Below are 18,293 nucleotides of genomic sequence, written 5' to 3'. Positions count from 1 at the left end.
TAGATGTCAAAATTTGTTCTAATCTATATAATAACTTTATCTAAATTTTAAGTAAAAAAATGTAATAAATATATATATTTAAAAATATATTATTTTATATTTTAGTATAAATTTTAGTTAACGCCCACCCTAAAATTATGCCCTAAATCCACCACTGTATATAGTGTTGTCTGTATTATTTTTCTTAGTATTCTTTTTAAGAAAAACGTTCATGGATAAAATATTAGAAATAGTTAGACCTCACGGTCATTACGAAAAATTTAATCAGTGATAGAAGAAATTAGAATACAACCAAATTTCTGGTGGGTAAATGCCTACTTAGCCACATTATGGGTAATAAAATTACAGTTTCTACTAATATTAGTGAGAGTACAACTAACAAAATAAGGAGAGGATCTAATACAAAATGAGACATAGTTCTCAAGCTTCCAACAGGACTCCTTCCCATTAAGAGCATTAATAACTACCCTCGAATCACTCTCAATAATAATAAACTTAAAGCCTAGATCCTTCGCAATATCTAGAGCCTTCCAACAAGCTGCCGCTTCCCCACATAACGCATCAGAAACTCCAATCTAGATGTTTGAACCCAAATCACCCTGCCAAGATGATCCCTTGCACGACTGCAGCACACATGCTGTCCAACCCCACTTTAACATCACAATTCAGCTTCACCTATTCCTGAGGGGGAGGACGCCAGACATTTACCAAACTCGGAGATGGTCAAGGGAACAAAAAAACATGGTAATCTGCAAAAGATAAACGAATAGACTCAATACACTTTTTCACATCAACTGGAAAGTTATTGTGTACCTTATTGTTGCGAATTCGCCAGATGGTGTCAACTATTAACGAAGCATAAAGAAAGACCTCCTCAATATTGATGTCTTTGAGTTTAAGGTCCTAAATGAATTTTACCCAGTCCCACATTCAGAACTGGTACCACAGATAGGGAAAATACTCTAAGGAGAAAACCTCCACAATTGAAAAGCCACACTATAGGACGAAAACAGGTATTCAAGAGATTCATCCTTAGTCCTACAAAAGGGGCAACTAACATCCTCAATAGAAAATCTTTTACAGATCTCTGAACGATTTGGGATTGCTTTGGACAGAATATACCACCACAAAATTTTATGTTTCTCTAAGAATTTACTATTTCATAACTTTTTTCCAGAGCAAAGGAGCGAGCTCACAATAATGCGCCCAATCTAAAACTTAGGCAAAATATGTAATTTGCACTAGAACGGACCATTACTTTTTTCTAACAAATATATTTTTACCCTTCCTAAGCGTTTATATATTACAACATGTTTTACCTGGGACTCGAACCCAGAACCTCCAAGACTCACACACCCACCTATGGCCACTTGAGCTAGCCTCAAGTGGTTAAATTTTTCTAACAAATATTTGATTTGTACTTACCCTTCCTATTCTTCCAAAATTTCCTCATGCTAAAAAAAAAGTAGTTATCAACATCGCTATAGGTTGTATTTTATTATTTTTCTTAGGACTACTCTCTAAAAGTATAGCAAGTAAGTATTTTATTATTTTTCTTAGGGCTTAGCTAGAGTAGAGACTAGTGTATAATTGTAATCATTCATGCTTTACTATCAAGTTTAGACGAGTCCCAATAAAATAGTAATATATTCTAGTCCAACTTTAAATTACAAAAGACAAACCAAAATCATTTCTCCAACTTTTGTAACCCATTCAAAACATTTTCTAGCTATTGTTTTTTTTTTCTTCTTCTTAATTGTGAGACCTCCCCCCTAATAATAGTAACCCATCCACGTGAAGATTTTTTTATATTAGTGTGGAATTATTGGACACGTCATTGCTCTACACATTTTTGCCTTAGTAGTAGGTTCGCATTCCTATAAGCTCTCTCATAAGGAGACAAAAAACAATACACAAATACAAAACGTATTAACACAAAAGGACAACAGAGTGCGTATTGCGCACCACGCTGCACTTTTCAGTGTGCGCAACGCGGCCCCCCTCGGCGTACTTTAGCCCATTACCGTTAACCACAAACCCAAAAAAATAAAAAGTTCACAACCAAGAAAATCAAAAGAGCTTTTTCAACTTTCAAGCCTTAAAGCTAAAAAAAAAAATACTCCATATTTTCTCTCACTCTCGTTCTCTTTTTCTCTTTCTCGCTCTTAGATCTCGGTTTCGTTTCTCGCTTCGATCATTTCACTTCAGGGAGTCGCCATGGCGACTCGATCTCTGCTTCTTTTGGCGGTGGTCTTACCCTTCGTCGTTGCCGGAGCAGGCAATGCTGCGGGGATTGCACTTTCGTCGAAGCTCATTCACCGATTCTCGGACGAGGCCAAAGTGTTTAGGGTTTCTGGGCATAGGTTTGCTTCTTCTTGGCCTCAGAGAAGTACCGTTGAGTATTATGAGAAGCTTTTGGCCAGTGATTTCCAGAGGCAGAAGATGAAGCTCGGTTCTCAATTTCAGTTCCTGTTTCCTTCTGAAGGTAGTCAAACGATGTCGTTAGGGAACTACTTCGGCTGGTCAGTCTTCTTTTTCTCTGCTATTTTAGTAAAACTACTTTTTTTCGTTTCTTTAATATTTATTATATTTGTTGACTAAACTGGATTATGCTCTTCTATTTTATTGCTGTGTCAGTGGATTATTTTTCTGAAGTGAACCAGAGCTTGGCATTTGTCATAAATGAGCTTTTGTTTTGGTTGTTAAAACTGCCATTTTTTCTTCTCTCTCTGTAGAAATAATCGAGTGCTTTTTGAGTTCTGATCAAATTTTTTAGTGAAGGGGTTTCAAGAGAAATTATGATAACATAAAAATTAACAAACTTGGAAGCAGTTCTCTCATGCTAACATGATACGGTTTTGAATAGTTACTCTAAAGAGTTCTTTTAATTATAACACATTCGTACTGCTTTCTTCACCCTTGATTGGGTTATTTGGATTTAGTGACAAAATGCAGGAAGAAGGAAATTTTTAATGTAATTTCGAAAAAGAATTTTTTTTTTTTATTTTCCTTTAAAGTGAAAAATCCAGGTTCATGATCATATATTAAATAGTATGCTTTTCACTATGGGGTGTTCTGAAATTGCAGTTGCGTGTTTGTAGGTTGCATTACACATGGATTGATATAGGAACGCCGAATGTCTCTTTTCTGGTTGCATTGGATGTGGGAAGTGATCTGCTTTGGGTTCCATGTGACTGTGTTCAGTGTGCACCATTATCATCCAGTTACTATAGTAGTTTGGTAAGGAAGCGTTCCCTACTTGTGTTATATCTATTTATGATTGTGATAACTCGCATGACAATCATTTGGGTGATTAGACAAATGTTCTTTTTTTCAGTTCTTAGTTAGAGGATGTTCCTATTTGAGATAGGTGAAATGATGATTTTATTGGGGTGGTTATTTGCTAAGAATCAATAACTAGACCCTGTAAATAACTTTGGGCAAGCCACTCTATAGTTGTTGACGTATATAGCCAAGTTAAGGTTTATGTAAGCAATGCGGCAAATTAATTAATAGCTTTTGACAACATATGATTTATGCGCTGTAGGCATTGTGTTTTCACTAAGACCACTTACTGAGCTGTTAAATTCTTAGAGATGTAAAATTTTAGAATGTAAGCGAGGAGGTTTTGAGACAATAACAGCTGTATATAATATAATGTATATATATTTTTGCACTTTATAAGCAAGCATACGGTATATGGAATTATCCAATGGGGTTTCTAATATTTACAAGACAGGAGGCTGAGGTAATTCCTTTAACAGAATGAAGTCTATGAGAAGGTTTGAAAGTATTACTAGTTATGCCAAGTCTTAGATGGAGATGATTAATACATGTGAACGTATGTTAAACAGTGAAGTCAAGACTCATGTGTCAATGCACCTTTAATAACTTTGGGTGCATATGTTTCATCAAAGTCTCTCTCAAGACTTGGTAACAGGTTTAGCACTTATTTCCAGTGATTGATTGGCAGGTGCTCCTCCATATTTGGGGCATCTATTATGCAGGATAGAGACTTGAATGAGTACACTCCATCTGGTTCAAACACCAGCAAGCATTTATCATGTAGTCACCAGTTATGTGAATTGGGTCCAAACTGCAAAAATCCCAAGCAACCATGCCCTTACGTAGTTAATTACGGCACAGAGAATACATCAACTTCTGGGTTGCTTGTTGAGGACATCTTACATCTTGCGGCATGGAAAAACGGCACATCAAACACAAACAATTCTGTTCAGGCACCTGTTATTGTCGGGTACTCATATTATCATTATTATTATCCTCGTAATTTTGAGCTTAATGTAAGAAAGATTGCTCGTTAACCAACCCATCACACTGATTTTGGTATTTATGGATGAGTTCATTTCGTAATAGTTGATTGTATCTGCTATCATTCTTCATACATACAGTTGTGGCATGAAGCAAAGTGGCAGTTACTTGGATGGAATTGCCCCTGATGGTCTCATGGGTTTAGGACTAGGAGAGATTTCAGTTCCTAGTTTCCTTGCCAAAGCAGGAATTGTGAGGAATTCTTTCTCATTGTGCTTTGATGAAAATGATTCTGGCCGAATATTCTTTGGTGACCTGGGACCTATCAATCAACATTCTACATCATTCCTTCCTTCACCTTCAAATGGCAACTAGTACGTACTGTTTATTCTTTCCTCTTTACTCTCTTAGTTTTATTTTTTGTAAGTAAATTAACACTTGCGAGAGCCGAGTTTTAGCATTGGATGCTGAAATGCTCCCATTCTTTTTTTGTCCAGTGACACATACATTGTTGGGGTGCAAGCATTTTGTATTGGGAATTCTTGTATCAAGGAAACCAACTTTAAAGCACTGGTTGATACTGGGACATCATTTACTTTTCTTCCAGAAGATGTGTACGAAAAAGTTTCTTTGGAGGTACTTTATTCTGCCCTTGAACAACATTTCAAAAAGCCATAAGCATGCTCTCATAACTGTCTTCCTAACAGTTCGACAAGCGAGTGAATGCTACAAAAACTAGTTTTGATGGGTATCCTTGGAAGTATTGCTACAGAACCAGGTGATTATATATAATCCAAACAACTAACAAGCCCTCCATGTTCTTACTATCATAAGCTGACATTTTAATGCGTATTATCAAGCAGCTCTCAAGCGTCAGTCAAAATTCCATCAGTTACACTAGTGTTTCCTGCAAACAACAGCTTTGTGGTCTATGATCCTGTTTTTCCAGTTAATAGCAATGAGGTATGTTATTTATCTTTGAGGGTTTTCTATAGTGTATACATGTGTTTATGTTTGTGTTTGTGCACAAGAATAGCTGACAAAGTTCATCAAAGCTGTAAATTGGAATCCATTATACAGTTATACCTACTTGTAACTTGTTTCATTGAAATTCTGGATCCAACAAAACCTGTGGGCTTAAAGAATCTAGTCTTAACTGACCTGCGGTTTTATTTATGCCTGGGGAATGAGACCTGCAATCACATCTAAAATGGGAAGAATTAAAGCTTGATAATTGTGATTGGAAAGATGAGTTGTCTTTGATGTGAATTTTGAAAATATTGCAGAAGTAAGGCCTATTTGGTATTATATGTTTGTCTGATGTATAAACCTGTTAAATGGTTGGCTAAAATAATTCTGTATTTAAATCAACTATCTGAAACATTGGGTTAGTAAAGTTACATCTAAATTATTAGATTTACTGACTTTTAAAGCATATTACAAGTAAAATTGTATAATATCTCTTGCTTGATATGTTTAGTATTGGATTTTCAGATATTAATGAAAATATATTTGTACCTATTCTCTGTGCTACAGGGAGTTATTGGATTTTGTTTAGCCATACAACAGGGAGATGAGATTGGAATAATCGGACGTAAGCATCCAACAATGAATTTTTCAACAGTTTATATTCCCTGCTGTTTATTATTTTTATTGTATTTGAGTGATTTCCTTGTGCAGAGAACTTCATGACGGGATACCGAATGGTGTTTGATAGGGAAGCTTTAAAGTTAGGCTGGTCAAGATCAAATTGTGAGTTTCCCGAGTTTCAGATGCATATGTTTTGTGTTTCTATAGACAGTCACTAGTAGTGTGGCTTAGAAGCTGGTTGCATCCATGCCATGGATATGTACATGTGATGGCTTCAGCTAAATTACAATCAGTATAAGTATGCCAGTCGTGATCATTAGTTTGATAAAATTCGGTTAATGAGCTTGACTAATTAGTCGAGATACAGATGTTAACAATCAGAAATGCAACTTTTTTTTTTATTTCATAATCCACCTAATATAATCCACCAACTTGCACTTTCAGGTCAAGATCTCAGTGATGCCAAGGGCATGAATCTTACACCTCCCCCAAAGGGGACACCAGCAAATCCATTACCGACAAATGAACAGCAGAGCAACCCTGGTGACATTGCAGTTGCTCCAGCCGTTGCTGGACGAGCTCCCTCCAAACCCTCAGCTGCCTCATCTCGGATCACTCAATGGCGGTTTTATTTGTTGAGACTATCACTGTTGCTTCTACAGTTTCATATTGTATTGGACTGTCTGGTTGGGAGTTGTTTTTTCTAGATGAGGACGTACGTTGTCTTTCATGTAATGTAAATTAAGGTTTTGTTTCTTTCTTGCTCTTCGGTTTTCTTCCTTGTTCTCCCCCCCTCTTCTTTCTCAACCTGAAGATGTTTAATCCAATGGCATGAGTAGTTATTTTATTTTAAATTCATATGTATGCCATTGGATGTATTAGGGCCAATATCAGTTGTACTTATATATATATATAATGTATTTCGTTAATTCTACTCTGTGCCCTTCAAAATTATTCCGTTGCATGTGATTGTACGCACGGGAGCTGTAAATACAGGCTACGGTTTTTGAATGGCACGAGTTTGAGAGGAGGCATGAGCATAATTGGACATGAAAAATTATGAATTTGGGCACAAATTGGCAAGGCATGTCACGAAAAAAAAATAGGCTTAAGCTTGAAGGCACAAACACATAAGTATAAAGAGACTAGGTAAAGAAAACACAATATGTTAAAAATTCTTATAATTTGATAATAATAATAATAATAATAATAATAATAATAATAATAATAATAATAAGTATTTGCTAATAAATAATTAAATTTTAACCATTAATTCATTTTAGGATTAATTGCGGTAAAATCTCTAATAATTTTACTTTGCTTGTAATTAACTTTCAAAATTCAAATTTTGGCGGTAAAACACCCAAAACTACAATATCGTTAGCAAATTACAATTTTCATCCAAATTTGACTGTAAATTGCCATGTTGGATTGTCCACGTGGACTTAGTGTACACGTGACATAATTTTATTGGTCTACATAAATAATCATATCAAAATAAATTAAAATAGGGATACTTATGCTCCTATTGATTATTTTAATACTTTTGCTCATGTTGCTAGAACAACTACCATAAGGGTGTTGTTTGCATTGGCTTCATTACACAACTTGTATGTTCACCAAATGGATGTAAAAACAATATTCCTAAATGGTGACCTTGATGAGGAGGTCTATATGGAACGATTCGAGGGGTTTGTCCTACCAAACAATGAATGTAAAGTGTGTAAGTTGAAGAAATCCTTATATAGATTAAAGCAAGCTCCGAAACAATGACATGTCAAGTTTGACAATGTTATTCTTTCAAATGGCTTTAGGTATAACAATGGAAACAAGTGTTTGTATTCAAAAACTTATAAAAATTATGTGATAATTGTTTGCTTATATGTGGATGACATGTTAATCCTTAGTGATAACAAGAAAGGAATAGAAGAAACTAAGAGGTTTCTTTCTTTAACCTTTAAAATGAAAGACCTTGGAGAAGTGGATACTATTTTGGGTATCAAAGTTACAAGACATAGTGGAGGTTAAACTTTAGGGCAAGCGCACTATATTGAGAAAGTGTTGAATAAATTTAGCCATCTAAAGGCTAAAGAGGCCAACACACCATTCGATCATAGCAAACCACTAGTGAAAAATAGTGGTAGAGCGGTGGCTCAGTTGGAGTATGCAAGTGTTATAGGGAGCTTTATGTACGCTGCCCAATGTACAAGGCCTGATATATCATTTGCGGTGATTAAACTTAATAGGTTTACTAGTAATCCAAGTGTGGATCATTGGAAGGCAATTGGGAGAATTTTGGGTTTTCTAAAGAAAACCAAAAACCCATGCCTTCATTACTCCAAATTTCCTTCAATTTTGGAAGGATATACTGATGCAAGTTGGATAGCCTACCTTGGGGATAATTTGTCCACAACGGGTTGGGTATTTACCCTAAGTGGAGGGGCGGTTTCTTGGAGGTCCAAAAAATGAACTTGCATTTCTCATTCCATAATGGAAGCAGAGTTTATAGCTCTAGCTGCCACTGGGAAAGAGGTCGAATGGTTAAGAGATCTCTTAATTGAGATTCCAAATATTAAAGAGGATGTATCTACAATATCGATACATTGTGATAGCCAAGCAACATTGGCTAGAGCATACATTGGAGTATACAATGGGAAGTCTAGACATATTAGTCTAAGACATGGATATGTAAGTGAGTTGATTACAAGAGGAGTCATCTCAATATCTTATGTGAGATCAAGTGAAAACTTGGCGGATCCGTTTACGAAGCCACTAACTAGAGATTTAGTGGAAAATACTTCTAAAGGGATGGGACTAAAACTCCCTAAATCGGTTCACAATTGAGGGTAACCTATCTTAATACTAGTAACTTTACTAGTGTTAGGTTCAATAGGTAAGAGAAAATCAATATGTGAACAAATGTGATAAGTACTATATGTCCCATCCTATAAAGCTGCGAAGTACTTAGTGAGTTACCAATTTGATGGTTAGACTTTTAAAAGTCTTTAATAGAATTCAGTTTGGAAAACAAGTATTTTGGTAACAAATACTGTAAGAATTCTACCTATATTGACCTAAGGATGGTGCCGCCCTAAATGAGAAATAGGGAGCATATTTTCTCAACAAGGTCAATGAATGGAATGTGCACAAGGCCATTAACGGTGCAAAGCGAGACATGAGGTCTTGGGTGAATCTAACAAAGATGTGTGTGTCATCACCATTTTATTATAAAGAAAAGTTGGTTCAATGCTTTGTCAACCAAATTTTCAATAAAATTTGTGATGATTACACTATAGTTAAGTTCAAGTTGAAAGACACTTAACTTTATGCACTTAAGTAAGGATTCTATAGAGAGTGTTGATTTATTCAATCAAAGTGGGGAATATATGAAATATTTGATTGATTAAATAATGTTTTACAATGAGGTATCACAAATTTTAATTTAGTGGGGGAATATGTTATATTATTTATTAAATAATATAATATTTAAGATTAAAATTGTGATGTATTATATATATTATTATGAATATAATATATAATATAATTGAGAGTTATATACATGTAATAATCACAATATAATGTGATTGAGAGTTACATATATGTAATAGTTGTAACATAAGAGGTGGAGTTACTCATATTTTGTAACTTCCACATGATCACCAATTAAGTGTGTAAAGAGTGGTTACACAATTTAATTTTTTAAAATTTAAAACTATAATTCAAATTTAGTTGTTGGGGATTGAATTTTGTCATTTATAATGTGTATAAGTGATATAAAATAAAGTGGGAATGGTTTGGAAAGTTGTTTGTAAAAGTTGAAAAAATTTGGTAACTAGTAAATATAGTTACTATTTTTTTCAGCTTTAATTGTTGAACGTTTTTTTACAATGGGGATGCTTTTTAACAACTCTCATAGCCTCTGAATCACCCATTTATTCTCATTTATACCCAATTAAGAGATGGTAACAACCATTGCGTGTAGTATGTTTGAATTTCAAAGTGTGTGATCCTAAACATTATAATTAATAGAGACATTGGTTCACCTTTTGAGACACACTCTTCTCTTTTATCTTTCAAATACAAAGCTAGAGAGTTCCAAGGCTTGATAATTCCTAGAAATATTTCCACAAAGCCGTTTCATAGAGGGGGAAATAATCTTCTTGGACAAAGGTGTAAAAACTTTGTTCAAACTTTTGGTGATCCCCATCTCCACTTTGAGTGTTTGTTCTTCTTTAATTTCTTGTTTTGTTCTATTCTCAAGTTTTATATTTTTCTCTTGTTCTCCTCTAATTAAACACTATATATATATACTATCATATATATATATTTATATCTTAACTATATAGTATTATATATATTATATACACATACTATATACATTCTTTATATTTCTACTATATATCATTTATTATATATATATATTCTATATCATATATATACACTATTATATATATTTTTATATAGTTTATATTTACTTATTATATCTTTGAGTTTTGAGTTGTAACTCTTTTTTTTTTATTTGTATTTTGTGATTTGGGATTGTAACTCTTTATTTAATATATTGTCCTTGTAATATTTTGCTTAGAGTTGTAATTGTCTCAATTTTTTATTCATCTTATTTTATTCTTCTATTGTAATCTCTCTTTTATTTCTAACACTTTCGCCATGTCGTCTCTCACGCTTTGGTTAGCTAACCATAGAAATTACATGTGCAGATTTTTATATATAGGACAGTGAAATGATGCTCGAAGAAGGAAGAAGAGAAGATAACAAAGAAAAAAAAATCAAGTGAAATCACTATACAAATAACTTGACCAATATTGGAGTCATTTTAGGATAGAACTACTTTAGCAAATGTTTGATGAGAATGGGTGATTATATATGCTAATCAATCCATTAAAATCATTTTTCTTTTAATGGATATATAGCAGAAAAGACATATGCTTCTTAAAGACATATCACTATTTAGTATTTTATATGGTAAAGTAGGGTAAATATAAAAAAAAAATATAGCGATCAATATTGGAGCCAAAGGGAGGCGACTCCAACTTAATAGTTAATTTTTTATTAGTTTTGTCTCTATTAAAATTCCTTTGTCGATCGAATAATAAGTATATATATAGTGTTACTTTTATGTTGTCAAGGTAATTAATTTGTTCATTATACTTTGTTAATGTTATCACTTCGAAAGAGATTATAATTGGTTTCGCCACTACAGCCATTTGAATGTAAAACCAAATTAAAAGAAAAAAAAAAATACAAAGATCATGTATTGTTACGTAGTAAGATTAAAGTTACTTAGATTTTTATAATGAAGTGATAAATACTTAAACAAATAGCAACATGCAAGAGTATGCTCAATTTGGTTTTTGATGGGATACAAATTTTTAAAATTGACTAATGGAAATTGGTGGGAGTAGGAGAGTGTATGACAGTGGGACTCCCAATAGCTTAGTTATATATATATATATATTTATATATAATAAATTTTGAAATGGAGATAGAGTTATATTTTACTTTGGAATAGAAGCTTTATGGTCCCCATGCAAATGCAATGCAACTTCACAACTTTTGTGGATAAAAGTTTAAACGGTAGAGATAGAGAGGTTACTATAATATAATATGATGTCTTTTGTTTTCAAGTTAATATTATATACAAATATAGATATATGTGTATTTCATAAAGTCTCTAAAAAGATTAAAGTAGAGAGGGAGGGGCGGCCACCTTTTTTTTTAAAAAAAAAACATTGTGTTCTCTTTGCTTTAGGGTATGCATGTGGTTCTGTTTTAGCTTATTACTTTAAACTAAAAGCTTTTTGAAACAATGGAAGAAAGTATTGTGGTGCAAAAAGGCCAATTCCCAATAGGCGCTTTACTTTTATTTTACTACCAATAATTGTTTACCTTCACTTCACCTTCTCCATTTATTGTCGTTTTCTTTAATAGTCCAAGACCATCTTCCACATACCATAGGTGAAATATTACTATATAGTTACGTGTCTGTACTATGTAGAAATAGAAGGATTATTTTGTTATAAAGAAAGAACATAAAAGAAAGATAAGATGTATATAATAAAGCCTTTAGGAGATGCATGTATAGATTTCATTTATTAGGTCGCGCGCGGAGGAAAGAACAAAAGTATATGATAATCAAGCCATACATGAATCTACACGTACGTGCATTTACAAAGCATATGATAGATTTGTGTTTAAAAAAAGGTACATATCAATATATTTAACAAGTACAGATTTCGTACGTAAATAAATTATACATTTGAGTATATAGTAATCATATATTATTAATTTATTCAAAAAAGAAAAATCATATATTAAGTTCTACCTTTGCTTTTGGATAATTAATTAAGGTTTTTGTCCCTTGAACTTAGACATGTACCAAATTATGCCCCTGAACTTTTAAGGTCGTTAAAAATGTCCCATGAATTATTGAGATTGTTGGATTTAAAGACTTTTGTCTAATTTCATTCAATTTTACTATTTCAGTGATTGTTTATATACTAAATCATGCTCTCAGACTTTGATATCTACCAAATCATGCCCCTCGAACTTTTACATGTACTAAATCATGATCCCTAGACTTTCATCCATGTTAAACTTTTTTACTAAAATTGGAAAAAAGTCCTCAAATCCAACAATCTCAATAATTCAGGGGGCATTTTCAACGACCTTAAAAGTTCAAGGGGCATAATTTGATAAATGTCAAAGTTCAGGGAGCAAAAATCCTAATTAGCCTTATATAAATGAATTCATATTTTCCTTTTAACTTTTGGCCATGTACGTTTCACATTGGAGATAGAAGCAAGTGTCGTTTTCTAAAGTTTGTTCATTACTAATTAATATATATATATATATAACTCTTATTTGTTGCAAATCTCTAAATTATATAAGATTTGGTAAATTAGTTCTCAATTTTTTTTTTTTTATAAATTAGTCCCCAAACTATATTTTGGCAAGTTTATTCTCAAACATTCTTTTTAATAAATTAGTCCCCAAACTTTTATTTTATAAGGAACATTAAGTCAACACTTTTAAATATTGATATTTTAATTATTTTTATTTACTTTACTTACGTTAATTTATTTTTTGTATTAAATTCAAATAATTTTACATTTTTTAATTTTAATAATTTGATAAAATAATTATATTTATTTATATATATATTATTAATAAGGAATAAAAGAGCATAAACACTGGTAGACCCATATAATACATAAAAAAAATTCTAGTCCCTTTACATTTTCATATTTAGCATTTATAGTATATATTTTATTATTGATTTACGAATATATAGTATTATAATTTTAATAATTTTTTAATTGTATATATATTTATTAATTATTTAAATTTTACATCAACGTTGGTAAAATTTCATGAGTTCACCACTGAATATAAGTTAAAAATAAATTTTATAATATAATTTACTTAGGTAGTTTATAAGAAAATATTAATGTAGCTACAAAATAATATTTTACTACATATATAAATAGATTTCATATTAAGCTCTTTCATATATTTAAGAAATGATATCATCCTCTAATGGTAAGGAAAACAATTAGAGCATCTAAATTTTTTTATTGACTTATATACATAGTTGCTTTTTTTTTTTTTTTGCATGCACATCAACTATTTGATGAGAATGAATTTTTGCTTGAAGTACAGAGAAATTATTCGATAATAGAAATATGTTGTGTAAGTGTTATTCATAAAAAGATAAATTATTAGTTTACATGTATATATAGTTTTATAATATTCAAAATATATCTTGATGTGATTTAAAAAAAATACATATAAATAAAAAAAATATATTTTTCTTCTTATTTCGACATATTTTAAAAAATATGTCTTAATTTGTTTTTTTTTCTTTCTTATTTTGGCATATTTTAAAAAATATATATATATTTTTCTTTTTATTTTGGCATATTTTTTAAAATAAATACATATAAATAAAAATATGTACTTTTTTAATAATTTGATAACTTATACTAATATAAAAATATTTAAAATTAATACAAAATTAAATAAATAAATAAAATACATTATTTAAGAGTAAGGAATTTATGTTTTCATGAAAATAAAAGTTTGGGAACTAATTTGCCAAAAATAAACTTTGAGGACTAGTTTGCCAAAATTTATATAATTTGAGGATAAATTTACTAAAAAATAAAATTTGGGGACCAACTTGCGAAAATTTATATAATTTAAGGACTTATAGTACAAATAGTTTTATATCATATATATACTAATTTAAATATAGAATTAAGTGATACATTGATGAGTCAAAATACTTTGTCATATAATTTATTATATTAAATTATATAAGACTGACTAATTAATTACTACATGCAACTTTTAGCCATTCCCATTAGAAAATAATACGAAGAGAGAATAGGACCAACACCAATAACCAATAATTGAAACAATTATAGAGTAGAAGTTGGTGATGTTGCAGGTGGACAACATCAACATAGAACAAACTACTGTTTTCAAAAGAAAAAGATTGCATAATATTATTATATTATATAGAGTATAGACTATATATGTATACATAACACCTAGCATGACATGTCGGCAGACCCCATTACATTCACGTATTCGAGGAAACTTAGTTATATAGTTGTCCTTTATATTGTAGACCAACATTCTGAAACCAAACCCAGAAACTATTGTAGACATCTACGAAAAGATACTACGTTACCAATTCGAGATATATTAATGTATATGTAATGAGATTAGTATGCCCCCCATCCCACTCTTGCCTTGGGTCAACAATATCGATTTTTTTTTTTTTTTTGATTTAAGCGTTTATATATCATAACTAACTATGTTTTACTTGGGACTCGAACCCAGGACCTCGAACACACACACCCACTTATGGTCACTTGAGCTAGCCTCAAGTAGTTACAATTTCAACACCTTATTATTAATTCTTATACTGTTGAATATAAATTCCAACTTCATTTATTTTAATTCAACATTACACACAATAACTAACACTAAGTCAAAGAGTGTTTCTCTCATATCATCCATATACAAGACAGTATAGTACTACATAGTTCTAATTTTAGGAAATATGTGTAGTATATTTCACCTGGCTGCTCCCAATCAAAATCTGCTACGAGATGGGTGGAGGAAGTGGAAAATGAGGAGAGTGAAGCAGGTTAATCAGATTTGTACTCCCTCAACTCGATTAGATTTCACCGAACTTATGAAAGTTGGGGATAGACTCGTGGCCAAACTGGACATTGATGAGATTGAATCTGAAGCTGCCTTATGGCGTTCATCCATAGTTTGTATAGTCCTAGGAGCCAATCCTCCATTTCGTGTTTTTGAAGGGTTCGTGAAGAGGATCTGGGGACACTTAGGCATTGATAAAATTATTCGTATGCACTCTGGCTTTACGTTGTTTAGTTTTAGAGATGAGGTTACAAGGGATATTGTTCTAGAAACAGAGGTTGTTCACTTCGATAAGAAGTTGATGGTTCTTCGGCCATGGTCAGTTGATATGGATACTGTGAATATGGTCCGATCAGTACCAGTGTGGATTCGATTGAATAGTTTGGGGCTTCAATATTGGAGTCGAAATAATCTGAGTGCCATGGTAAGTATCATAGGTAAGCCGATTATGATTGATAAGGTGACGAAAGACGGGTCCATAGTTTTGTTTGCTCGAGTGCTTGTAGACATGGAAATCTCAGATAATCCACCCAAAATGATCTCATACATCAATGAAAGAAACCAACTAATGGACCAAAGTGTTGAATATGACTGGCTTCCCACAAAGTGCACTGCCTGTGATCTTTTGGGACACACGGTGGCTAACTGCTCCAAAGATAAAGGTCTGGTTTCGGTCGGAAAACAAAAGGGTAATCATAATGGTGACCAGGAAAAGGGTAGAACTGAAGCTAGTGTAGCAGCTCAGGGGAAAAACCAGAAAATTGTTCGACCTAATAAGAAAGATAAATTAGTAACACTTCAGGAAAATGTTATAGGGGAAGCAAAGGCAATAGAAGCAAGTCAAGAAATAGATACAGGGGCAGGAAACGATTAAGATGCAAATAGTAAGAATGAAGCAACAACTAGGGAGGGTTAAGATTGGATTACTCCAAGAAAGAAGGGATCTAAGGGAGATTTGACAAATGAGAATTTGATTGCCACAATAAGCAATGGTTATGCTGTGCTCCAAGGGGCTGAGGTTAGGAAACTGGATACTAATTTCTCCACCTTGACTCATGGAACTAAGTAATATTTTGGGTTGGAACGTTTGAGGCATGAATAAAAATAACAAACAAAAAGCTATTTTAGATTTGTGTAGGCAGAATAAAATTGATTTAGGTGCTCTCTTTGAGACTAAACTTAGATATGATAGAATTGAGAATCATAAAGAATACTTTCCCTAACTGGGAATATTACTCTAGCCCCACTATTGCTAGCACAATTTTGCTATTTTGGCAGAAATGTTTTGTTAAAGTTCAAGTGCTTAGTGAAGATATTCAATATGTGCAGAACAGAGTGAATATATCTGGCCACAACACATTCTATTTTACAGTTGTGTATGGCTTGAATTTTTTAATGGAGAGGAAGACCCTTTGGGACAAGCTGCTGTGTTTAGGGCCTTTGCATGAACTGTGGCTTATGATAGGGGATTTTAATTCTATGTTTGGTTTCAACGAAAAATGGGATTGGTGACCTGTTACTGATAATGAAATTTTAGATGCTCAAGCTTGGTTAGCTCAAGACCATATGGATGAAATGAGATATTTTGGTTCTAATTACACCTGGTCCAACAAACATGGAGTTGGGGACAAAATTTTCTCTAAACTTGACAGGATTTTTTCGAATGAAGAATGGTTTGATAGATTCCCTAACACGGAAGCCTCTTGTAAATGGGATGACATCTCTGATCACAGCTATTGTATTATTAAAAATCATAAAATCGGTAAGGTTGGAATTAAACCTTTCCATTTCTTCAATTGTTGGATGCAACACAAAAGCTTCAAAGAGGTGGGTTTGGAATGTTGGGGCCAGAGCATCAGCAAGAATAATTTGACAGGTATTATTAGCAAACTTCTTAAGCTAAAACATGTCCTAAAGAAGTTTTCTAGAGCTGAAATGGGGGATATTATTAACAACTATCATACAGCTAAGGTGTAACGCCCTAACAATTAGGCACGTTACCCAAGGTGATTAAGAAACCCTAATCCCCTAAACTGGATTACTAGAAAGATAAACACGAGTAATTTAAACTTTAATCGAGAACATATTGAAAATAAAACTTGTAATAAACTTAACTTTACGATCAAAAATTACATGTTTCGGGATTCCAAAAATATTCTACAAAATATTACAAGTCTTTTCACTAGCCGACCTAGGCGGAAAAATTAGAGTTTCAAAAGTACATCACTGGTAGACCTCAACCCGCTTGGTCTAGTGTGGCCCGAACATGTACATACATCGCCTAGCTCTCGCACTCAAGGTTGATCAGAGACAGATCTACCCTTTACTGCACAGTAGAGCACCCGTGAGCCAAGCCCAACAAGACAATATTATCATCAATAATCATAAATACACATCACATAAATATTAATGCTCTTTTACATTTGTCTGTATGACACAAACCCGCGTGTCACACTCACACGCCTATTTATGTGGCATAGACCTACGTGTTACGCTCACACTTCTATTTGTGTCTATACGGCATAGACCTACGTGTTACTCTCACACGTCTATTTACAATAAGGCCCTAGAACGGTTCATCTCGGTTCTAGTTACCGAGCCTAATTCGGTTATGCCTTGCTCGCATAACCCTATTACATATATACGTAATCCATATATTACGTTCTTTCGGTGGTTTATCCTGGTGATATATACCAGATCTAACCCAGTTATGTCTTATTCACATAACTCTTAACATAAATGCATGCCCACAATTTATACTATAACATATAGAATCTTAGGGTAATAACCCTAACTTGCATACTAAATAATCACTCATATAACATATTACAGTATGCTCAAAATAACATCTATTGAGGGTAATAACCCCAACTCATGTCTTCACTGGATCAATAATATTACCATACATCATATCTTTCTTACCTTTATAATATTCTAGGGTAATAACCCTAGACCACATTTAATTAAGCTCAAGGTACTAGTTTACCAAGTCTAGCTTATTTATGCCTTAAACGCACAATTCATAATCTCAATATACATACATATATCATGGCATATCAATACTTATTAACAATTCACTAGGGTAATAACTCTAGGCCAATAAACCGCTCACTTTAGAGTAATAACTCTAATCCCGGTTTTTAGTTACTCATATATATCATATTCCATATAAGCGCCACCGCGCATAACTCTACATGCTAGCTACTGTCTTACCTGATGTCCCGCAAATATGGAGATTCCAA

The 18,293-nt window shown here is 32.7% G+C and overlaps 1 protein-coding gene across 2 annotated transcripts; it reads left to right on the top strand.

The window, feature by feature from the left end:
- Positions 1-1,941: 1,941 nt before the first annotated feature.
- LOC115714320 (aspartic proteinase-like protein 1) lies at positions 1,942-6,713 on the top strand. Of its 2 annotated transcripts, none has more exons than XM_030642974.2 (10): positions 1,942-2,522; positions 3,102-3,240; positions 4,008-4,255; positions 4,410-4,643; positions 4,767-4,905; positions 4,977-5,047; positions 5,133-5,232; positions 5,806-5,863; positions 5,950-6,021; positions 6,304-6,713. In XM_030642974.2, exons 1-10 carry the CDS (start codon positions 2,218-2,220, stop codon positions 6,564-6,566), a joined length of 1,629 nt encoding a protein of 542 aa, XP_030498834.2. In that variant the 5' UTR covers positions 1,942-2,217; the 3' UTR covers positions 6,567-6,713. The 2 variants fall into 2 exon arrangements, with proteins under 2 accessions (XP_030498834.2, XP_030498835.2); XM_030642975.2 differs by having other exon boundaries at positions 2,383-2,522; positions 3,974-4,255.
- Positions 6,714-18,293: the final 11,580 nt, after the last annotated feature.

The sequence above is a fragment of the Cannabis sativa genome, chromosome 4 (assembly GCF_029168945.1).
Source record: "Cannabis sativa cultivar Pink pepper isolate KNU-18-1 chromosome 4, ASM2916894v1, whole genome shotgun sequence".
NCBI classification, from domain to species: Eukaryota; Viridiplantae; Streptophyta; class Magnoliopsida; order Rosales; family Cannabaceae; genus Cannabis; species Cannabis sativa.
The sequence above is the reverse complement of the archived record's forward strand: the minus strand, read 5'-3'. Positions and strand labels throughout refer to the sequence as shown.